At 41.3% G+C, this 9,432-nt stretch overlaps 1 protein-coding gene across 1 annotated transcript in view; it reads left to right on the top strand.

Moving 5' to 3' along the window:
- Positions 1-9,432, top strand: part of sh3gl2a (SH3 domain containing GRB2 like 2a, endophilin A1) — a 36,935-nt gene that overhangs the window by 24,142 nt on the left and 3,361 nt on the right. The window contains 13 exon segments of the mRNA XM_085162092.1: positions 3,461-3,529; positions 3,993-4,065; positions 4,348-4,353; positions 4,356-4,490; positions 4,828-4,865; positions 4,867-4,926; positions 4,928-4,966; positions 5,063-5,221; positions 5,530-5,633; positions 5,757-5,872; positions 7,529-7,543; positions 7,695-7,706; positions 8,477-8,488. Coding sequence (XP_085018218.1) covers positions 3,461-3,529; positions 3,993-4,065; positions 4,348-4,353; positions 4,356-4,490; positions 4,828-4,865; positions 4,867-4,926; positions 4,928-4,966; positions 5,063-5,221; positions 5,530-5,633; positions 5,757-5,872; positions 7,529-7,543; positions 7,695-7,706; positions 8,477-8,488 — 838 coding nt within the window.

The raw sequence follows: 9,432 nt of genomic DNA on the forward strand, positions 1-9,432 counted from the left end.
AATTTGAAGTAGTCTATAGAATAAGGCTCTGCAGTGTGGTAAAAAAAAAAAAAAAACCTGGCAAAAGATATGCAGTGGAAACTGTATCTGTGCTTTGCTTCTCCATCTGTTGCCTCGTGTCCGTGTGCTTGCATAAATCAGCACTGTGTCTCTCTGACGTCACAGGTTGCGTGTCACCTACTACGACACTACTGTTATTACCCAGCAGCCAACCGTGCATTTTACAGTTCTGTGAATGGGTCACGTCACACTGCCACCACTGCTGCTCAGTTCACCTTGGTGTCTCCTTTCCCTGCAGGGGGGGTTGGAAGAGAAGAGTAGGAGGGCTGAGAGACAGTGATGGGTGGAGGAAAAGCGTAGGGTTGGTTGTTGGATCAGTGACTGATTGGAGGAATAAAAAGAAAGTGACATCGCCGTTTACCCCGGGGAGGTTTTAGATTGTCGGTTTCCTGACCATTAGGGGAGGTCGTTGGCATGCGAAACATTTACATAATGTGTAGTAAGTCACTGGGAGTAGCTGGATCAATCTTCACTCCCTGTCTCGTGACTGGCTGTGACTTTCTATATATAGTCTCTAACATGAGGGAAAGCCTGCGCACATCTTCCCTCCATCAATGCACTTAAGTGCCGTCTCCTCGTCTTGCAGCCATCAAAGCACAATAGTGACTGACTTTGCTCTGCACTTTCAAAGTGTCTGGGGGGGATTCATCGTACACTGACAGCAGCCAATGGTGTGCTGGGCAGCAGCAAGCACATCATTGGCTGCTCCACTTACTCAAAACAGCCACTAAGAGCTCATTTTTATTCTGTCAGTTTCTCATGCAGATCCCCAAACGCTGCTTCACTTTGTTGTTATTCATCCATTTCTGTTGGCTCTTACTTTCTAGCCTTTAAGTCAAATAAGTCATTAGTTATGGGATACATGCAGGTTCATAGGGAGAAAATTACATAGGGCTGAAATTACATCTAGTTTGCCCCACCCAAAGTCACAAGGCTTGTTCTGTCCTGATGGGCAAATAGTGTTTAAATTCTCACGTAATTTTACAGGTGATGATCTGGTTAAAGGGATTTTTAAAGGACACTGCACATTTCTTTCTTTAACGCCAACACAAATAACAGTTTTCATGTTGAATTGATGGAAACAAATTGAAGTGAATGAATTATATAGGTTTTATATTTAATGTGACAAGGCTCTTCTACATTGCAAGTCATTCCTTGTAGTTGTGTACATTATTAAGCTTTATGGGTCACAGTCGCTTCCAGAAAAGCAGTTGTGTAGATTCAGTGCTAAAGCTGTGTGAGAGAGCATGTATACTTTGCTGTATAGTTTAAAGCTGTTTATTATATTCACTGTCTTTATTTGTGTATGAATCCTGAGTGTTAAACAGAATACTGCTTTCTGCTTAACCGTCAGCATGTGCTCAGAGTCAAGCACATGTAGATGTGGGCTCTTATTTTTTTTTTAATAATTCTACATAAAACACGGCCTGTCTTTGTTTTCTTTTTGTAATCGGTCAGCTCGCTGCATTCGTGCGTCTGGGAACGCACAGCAATCACATGCACTTGCCTATATATAACACCCCAGGTGTAAAGTAGTTCAGGATGTAATTAGCCGGCCTGTTTGATCAGCAGCTGTGACTCATGAGCGAATGCACGAACCACATATAAATTACTCCAGCTTCTTTTTTTCCCCACATTTGAAAAAGACACTCATCCATTTTATTGGATTGTTTTGTTCCTGATCCCTTTCAGTCTTTGATCCTGAGGTCTGGCAGGAGGAAGAATTTGTTGCGTGATTAAGAACAGGAAGTTACACACACCTGATAAGCCAGGCATGGGCAGGTACCTGTCACCAGCTGAAGGAGAATTTCATGCTGAGGGAAAATTAATGACAGGAAATGTATCTGGCTGCTGGATTTCATATGTGTCTGTGTGTGTATGTAGCTGTCAGAATATTGAGCTCTTTCACTAGTGAGATCATAAAAGACTTTGCTACGATGACTCATAAAGCACCAATCCTCAGAAAGTCTTACACTGCATAAACTGCTGCCACAGGCTTAGCCTTATAAACCTGCCGGCTCTGTCTGTCACAGATCATCCCTCTGCATCACCCCCCACCACCAGCAGGGAAAAACATGTCTCACTTTTGCTCGCATAATAAGAGATAATTCAGCTCCTCGTAGTCCACATCACTAAAGATGTGATCAGCACAGGATACGCAAGCGTGGTGGGGTACAGTGTTATTCCCGCTCAAGGAAAGATTTCATCGACTGACCTTAGCTTTCATGATTTCTTCAGTCACGCATCATGACATTCCCTGAAAGCATTTTTCCTCCCTCAGTCCATCCTCTGAGGGCTGTGTCTGGCCTCGTTGTGTCAGACTGCTGCCCCCTCAAGGCGCCCGGACACATCACAGATCGGTCCCGATGGTGGCAGAGCTGGAAATGTTAGAGCGAGGGGACGGGAGTTATTTCTGGATTTATACCTCGTGCCATGTCTGAAGCTATAAATGCAAACGCTTGCAGCTTGTTGGGCACCCGTACTTATTTTATCTCTATCAGCAGACATAATGAGACATGATGGTGAATTTCGTCAACACTAAACCTGAACTTTAAAAGCAGGAGCTAACCAGAAGCCTTTTTATTCTCATCAGACTTGAAGGCTTTTACATGCTCTAAACTGTCCACAGGTATGAGTTTACCTGAGGGACTCCGATATAACCCAAAAAATATTTTCCCTCAAATTTAGCTAATTTGCTTCTTCTTTTTTTTTCATGAAGAACACTTTGCCCCTTGAAATATCAGGAATAAATGCATTGTATCTTGCAGCAAGTTATATTGCTGTTTGGCAGCAGTCTCTGGAATACCAGATTCATTTCACTGATGATCACTGAGACTGATATTCCACTCATCGTTGACACCCTGTTTTATGTCTTCAGGGTGACAACTTGTGTTTAGATTTCGTGTCATTTCCACCTGAGGAGGGTCAGAGGGCTGGATCTGTTTAGCATGGGCTAGCAAAGAAATCAAAATGTTTGAAGAGCTTATCTCCACATACAGGATGCTCCAGCTGCTGAGAGTGGCAGAACAAAGTCATCTACTGAAACAGATGCAGAACAAGATGAAAAAGGGACGACCGTGTCACCCACTGCGGACAAATTTTCCTCTTTTGTCATTGTCTCATATTAGCAATAAGAGTGCAATCTCAATTATTAATCAGAGTCAAAATAAAAACAAAATAAAATGATGAATCTTCATTTTAAGCTTCCACTTATGAGAAACCCTTTATTATATGTGCCTGTACTTTGCTCAGGGCTTTTTTCATATTGTTCAGATTCAGTAATTTAACGTCATCACTGAGAATCACAGAAATTTCTTCGACCTCTTGCATTTGCAGCATTTCACCTTTTCACGATTTGCCGGCCTGATAATTCATTTTTTTTGGTTTGTTTGTTTTGCAGAGAGTGAGCGAGAAGGTCGGAGGAGCAGAAGGAACAAAGCTTGATGATGACTTCACTGAAATGGAAAAGGCACGACTGCACTCACACGTTCACATTATCACCTTGTTGTTCAATAATTTCCAGAAATTATTGCTGTGTCACTGGATTATCAAAACTTTGTCGGACTAACATGGACCATTTAAAGAGAACGTTGGTCAAGAATCCACTGATTTAGTTTTCGTGCACTGACGTTACTGTAAAAACTCTAAAGTTGTGGAGACATGTTTCACACATATTTGCACCAATGCTGAATTTAAACTAAAAAGCTGCAAGAGAAGTGCGCTCGAAAAGGTCTAATACCTTTGGGATTTTGCACCCACTTTACAGCTCCATGTTACACCTGAATATGAGCAGAGCATGTATGTGTGTTAGTACTTGTTTGCGATGTGAGCTATCTGATATCCTCGTGTAATAATGTTGTTGCAGCTTGTCATTTCTTACCTGTAATTTCTTTCTTTGCCTTGTGTATCTCCTTCCACGTTGTGGTGTGCAGAGGGTGGACACCACAGCTCGAGCGGTGATGGACATCATCACAAAGACCACTGAGTATCTGCAGCCAAACCCAGGTAACATGATGGTTATCCCACAAACTTCAGGATTGTTTTTGGTGTTGCTGGCTGACCTTTACCTGTGTTACCACTTTTCCTGTGTTATTTCATTCACTAATGGTTAATCCAAAATGCTTATTAGCCTTAATTTCTTCTTGTATTTTGCAACATTAACCTGCAAATTAAACATCCTGTAAACAATTAAACTCATTTTAGGCTTGTGGATCATGACCTGCAGATTTAATTCCTTCAAACGTGAATCCCAGAAGCATTGGATTTCATTAGTTTCTGTCTCTTTAGCCACAAGAGCAAGATGAGCATGATGAACTCCATGTCACGCATCCGAGGCCAAGAGAAGGGGCCGGGCTATACCCAGACTGAGGTCATCCTGGGGAGAGCCATGCAGAGGTTTGGCAGGGAGCTCGGAGAGGAGTCAAACTTTGGTGAGCTGCAGCACATTAAAAGCTGGTCACAGAAAGTCTGACAAACACTTTTCTTACAGACTCTGCAAGAACAAAGCAGCATCATTTTATTCCTTCAAGGACGCAGGAAAAAAATATCATGAAAAATGTATGAGTCTGTTTTCCCAGCCAAGATCAACAGCAGAGTGCCTTTTTTCACGGACTGAACATTAAGAGGTTTTTTCAAAGAGAAGCACCTGTTTGAAATCTGCTGTAGGCTCTAATGAAATCCCCGTATTTTCTGCATCATACACTGAAATCAAAATGCGTGTTCACATGTTATGTGGCGACTAAATACAAAACGTGTGTGTTTTTGTAGGTCTTGCGCTGATTGATGTTGGAGAATCCATGCGTGAGGCTTGGAGAGGTTTAAGGATGCTCCTCGGACATGGAGGTGAAGCAGAACTTTGTGGATCCTCTTGCAGAACCTTCACGACAAAGATCTCAGGGAGATCCAGGTACTCTGACACTGCGGCATGGTGGTGGGGGGGGCTAATGAAAATCATCTCTGGGTCTGAGATTCATATCACCTGTCTGGTTTTTTCTTGTTTCAGCACCACCTGAAGAAACTGGAAGGTCGACGTCTAGACTTTGATTATAAAAAGAAACGTCAGGGCAAAGTGACAGATGACGAAATCAAACAAGCGCTGGAGAAATTTGATGACTCCAAGGAGGTCGCTGAGCAGAGCATGTTCCACCTATTGGAGAGTGATGTAAGCACTATGCACTTCCCCAAATTCATCAGCACACATGACATATGTGACCCTCTGAACATGTCTGAGAGTGAATCCCGGTTAGATTTTAGATTTTACCTGGTGGGCTTCACATTAAGTCCTCAATCGTTTTGGCCTAAAGAAAAAATATAAAAGATTCCTGAAAGATGAGTTTTTACAGTCAAAAATACAAAATAAGTTCATTGGATTTGTATGAAACTTTGGTGATAAAGGTTTAAAGTAGAAACTCGTCAGCCTGTTGTATGGATGTGTAGTAGATCTTGTGCTTCTTCTCTGTGCATCAACAGATTGAACAAGTGAGCCAGCTGGCCGCATTGGTTCATGCTCAGGTGGAGTATCACACCCGAGCTGCCGAGATCCTCACACAGCTGACCAGTAAGATCGATGAACGGTCAGTACTGACATTTCACTCTCCCGCTGGGTCTTCTCATGATTTACATGTTTGAAGTATTATTTAGTAATGCAGCAAAGCCAGAGAAACAGAATCTCTGAGGGATTATTTGGCTTTTTCTAGGATAAAGGATACTTCCACCAAACCAAGGAAAGAGTTTGTCCCAAAACCGCGCACATCTATGGACTTCTCCATCAATTTGAGCCAAAATGGAGGTGTCCACAGTGCTCGCTCTCCAGGTGAGAACTAGAATACAAACTTACTGTTCAGGAAGATGCCCAGAAACTAGTCCTGGTACTATATGTATACTTTCATCTCAATTTTGAGAATCTCATGAGTCTAATTTTGTTTTCAAGGATAGTTTCTGGACTACTTTCAAAAATTATTTTTTTTCCCTTCATTTAACCTTTCTCCATTTTTCATTTTCACTGTAAATTCTCAAATATAAAACAACAGTAACACAGATGAAACAGATTAACTGATAAAACCTTACTCATACCTTTCGCTGATGAATATTTGACTTTGTTCAAATTTTAGGCCACACATGTGAAAAAACAGAGTTTCACAGGACTGCAGCATCATTAGCAAAAAAACTATATACAGTACACCTCATGATTGGGCAGCTCATCAACCCACCTTTATTCACAGCTCTCTGAAAGTCCCACAACAGCATTTCAGTCAGGTTCAGGTCTGGACTTTGACTGGGCCATTGCAACACTATGCTGCTATTTTTTCCTTTCTTTTGGAAACCCTTACAAGCAAGCCAGACTTTAGTCCAGTCTTCAGTTGTTCAGTTTTTGGACCTGCAGAGTCTGAGATGTAGCTCTTGGGGGTTTTGCAGTTTCTCTGAGCATCGGCATGAATTCTCTGGGATGTCCACTCCTGGAAAAATATTGGCATTGTGTTAACAAACACCCAAATGCTCCAGATCAGCAAACTGCCAGAACTTCTGCTTTTATAGTGGTGGTGGTCCCGCTTGGTGATGATCAGTTAAGGAAGTACATTTGATTAGCGTCTGACTGCTACTTATCCTCTTAATTCCTATGGAAGCAGTATGTCTGCACTGTATCTCTGCACAGAGTCCTGTGCAAACGTTCTTTTTGCTGCAGTCAGGTCTGATTGTAGACCCTTAAATGTACTTGGCAGCATCGCTCTACATTGGCACCCACCTGCCCTTTCACATGCATGTGTGTAAAAAAGCCTGGGGTGTGTGGAGAGCAAATGTCTCTGCCCTTTCGTGCGCATACATGGAAATTCAAAGGAGGGAGAGCAACAGCAGGCCTTCATCCCCAGGGTACAGATCAGACCAGACATCAGTGTCAAGAATTATGAAATTGATAAGTCAGACAGGAACTGTTCTTGGATTGTGGGCAGAGCTTGACTTTATGACCTGCTTGCAGTAACGCTCTGCTCGATATATTTCACAATAAAAGGCTCCCGGAAAAGAATACATCTTCATCGCTCCCATTTAAGTTATTTACTATGAAATATAATATACGCAGGATTCTGCTTTTAACAGCAAAGAGGCACAGTAACAACATCAAAGAACACATGAAAAATGGAGTAGATCTGCTATCAAGATAAAAGAAAATATGCACAAAAGCACAAACGGTTCCATATTTTGTAACTATTTAAACCAGCAGTTCAAACAGCAGAAGAACAATATGATTTTTTTTTTTTTGCTTTTACATGGCAGCAGCCAATAAAGGAAGCAAAATATATTTGAGAATTTACAGTGCATCTTTTGGTTTCCTAATTTTATCTTTTCCCCTACTGTTTATTTACAGTTTTTAACATGAACTGATCAGAATATTCATCAATCCAGAACAAATGAATCCAACTCTGCACTCTTCTCTTTCCCATTATGATTTTTTTTTTTTTTTAAATTCTTGTAGGTTCGAGGTCTCCAGGTGAGCCAGGTTAAACTTGTGCTTTTTTTTCTACCTTTGTGTGATCATCAGTTCATCATCACCTGTCTTCATTTACACTGGAAACTCAGAACTACTACTTCTTATTTCCTGTACCCCTTCCTTATGTTGTTTCCCTTTTCCGTCTCTGCAGCAAGGTCTCCAGGTGAGACAACAGTGAATCCAGGAGAGATACCACAGTATCTCTTCTTCTTTTTTTGCTTTGTTATACATATTTTGTTTTTAATTAATATTTTTTTGTGTGAGAGAAACTTGTCAGTTTTAAGTGGATGAAACAAACAGCAGAAAATCACGTGCCGTCCACTTGCCTAACAAAGATTTCTCAACAATGACTTAAAGAATCGCATCGGCAGATGAGCATTTGCTGTTTCTGTTTTGTTCTTTTGTGAATTTTCTGACTTATTTTATTTCCCGCCACTCTTTCTTTGTCTGTCTGCTTCTCTCATAGCCTGTAGATAAAAGATGGACGCAGTTTTAGGGTTTCATACTTGCATTTTGTTTTCCCTCTAATGGCCAGCAGGGGGCAACTCCTCGGTTTGCTAAAAAGGAGCCCAGTTTTGTAAAATGTATTTCTCACTTTAACCATTTCTCTAATGGCTTTATAGTCAAAGCCTTTAGTTTAAAGTCACTAGCAGGGTATACTGGGATCGCATCCTGGTTCTCTTGCTTGTTATGTTTTTCAAAATACAGATGTTGCACAGAGGTTGATGTTGTTAGGGGTTATGTCCATCTTTTGTCTACAGTCTATGGCCTTTCCACCTCTTTTCAAATTGTTTTTCTTCCTGCTCTCTTGTCTACTGACTCGTCATCGCTGTGATCACTGTAATTCCATCAGTTCATAATTTCTCCATCTGAAGATTTGAGTGATAAAATTCTCATCACACACCCTTCTTTTTTTTTCTTTCTCCTTTGCAGCAAGATCTCCAGGTGAGCAAGAGTGACTTGGGAAGAGATGCCACATCTCGCTATCACTCTTATTTTTATCCTTCCATAAATGGACTTTTGAATAAGTGTATTCTTGTCTTTTTATTTATTTTTTTGTTTTTGTTTGTTTGATTACAGTGCTAACCCCCATTTGTTCTCTTTTTTTGAGCTCTTTTTTTCTTTAAAGAGTAATCTGACATTTTTGGAAATGTTCTTGATTGAGTATTTGCTTAGCCTTACATAAGAACATAGGACACCCCTGTCTGGACACTAAATATAAAGCTATAGCCAACCAACTGACAGACCTGGGTAGCAGCTCATCTTAACAAATTTCACCTGCTGGCACCTGTAAACCTCACTAATATTATTTTAAGAGAGTTAATATTAACTTTTTGGAGGTCCTTTTAAACTGCTCAGAGACAGGTAAAACAGATAAAACCTTCAACAAATGATGTATTCAGATTCAGAAAACTTTATTTATCCCCAAGGGGCAATTAAGAGACTGACCTTGCCGACCATACATACAATACACAAACATCACATTGGGGAGACAGGTCAGGCCAGGTAGCTGGCCGGTCAGCCGCACGAGCAGCGACCCGGAACCGAACAACAATGGAAAATACACAACATGGGGAAAGACGAGGAGAAAGAAAGAACTCCCCCCAGACTGAGCTCCAACAGGGAGATCAGTTTGAGAACAGAAAAAAACACCTCAGCACATAACACATGAGTCATCACATCTCACAACACAGAAGACATAAGCTTCGAAGGCGTTTGGAGGGGGTGGGGGGTGAGTGTAAATATATCAGGAAAGTGTTTACAGAGGTCAAGCCAGAAACCTGTTTTCCCATAAACCTCAATAGGGCTTTTCGCAACCACAGCTATCGCCATCTGGTGGCCTTGCCATAGAATGCAGATAAAAAGGACTTCCGCACTGGCTTCGTTCT

The sequence above is a fragment of the Neolamprologus multifasciatus genome, chromosome 6 (assembly GCF_963576455.1).
Source record: "Neolamprologus multifasciatus chromosome 6, fNeoMul1.2, whole genome shotgun sequence".
In the NCBI taxonomy this organism is placed as follows: Eukaryota; Metazoa; Chordata; class Actinopteri; order Cichliformes; family Cichlidae; genus Neolamprologus; species Neolamprologus multifasciatus.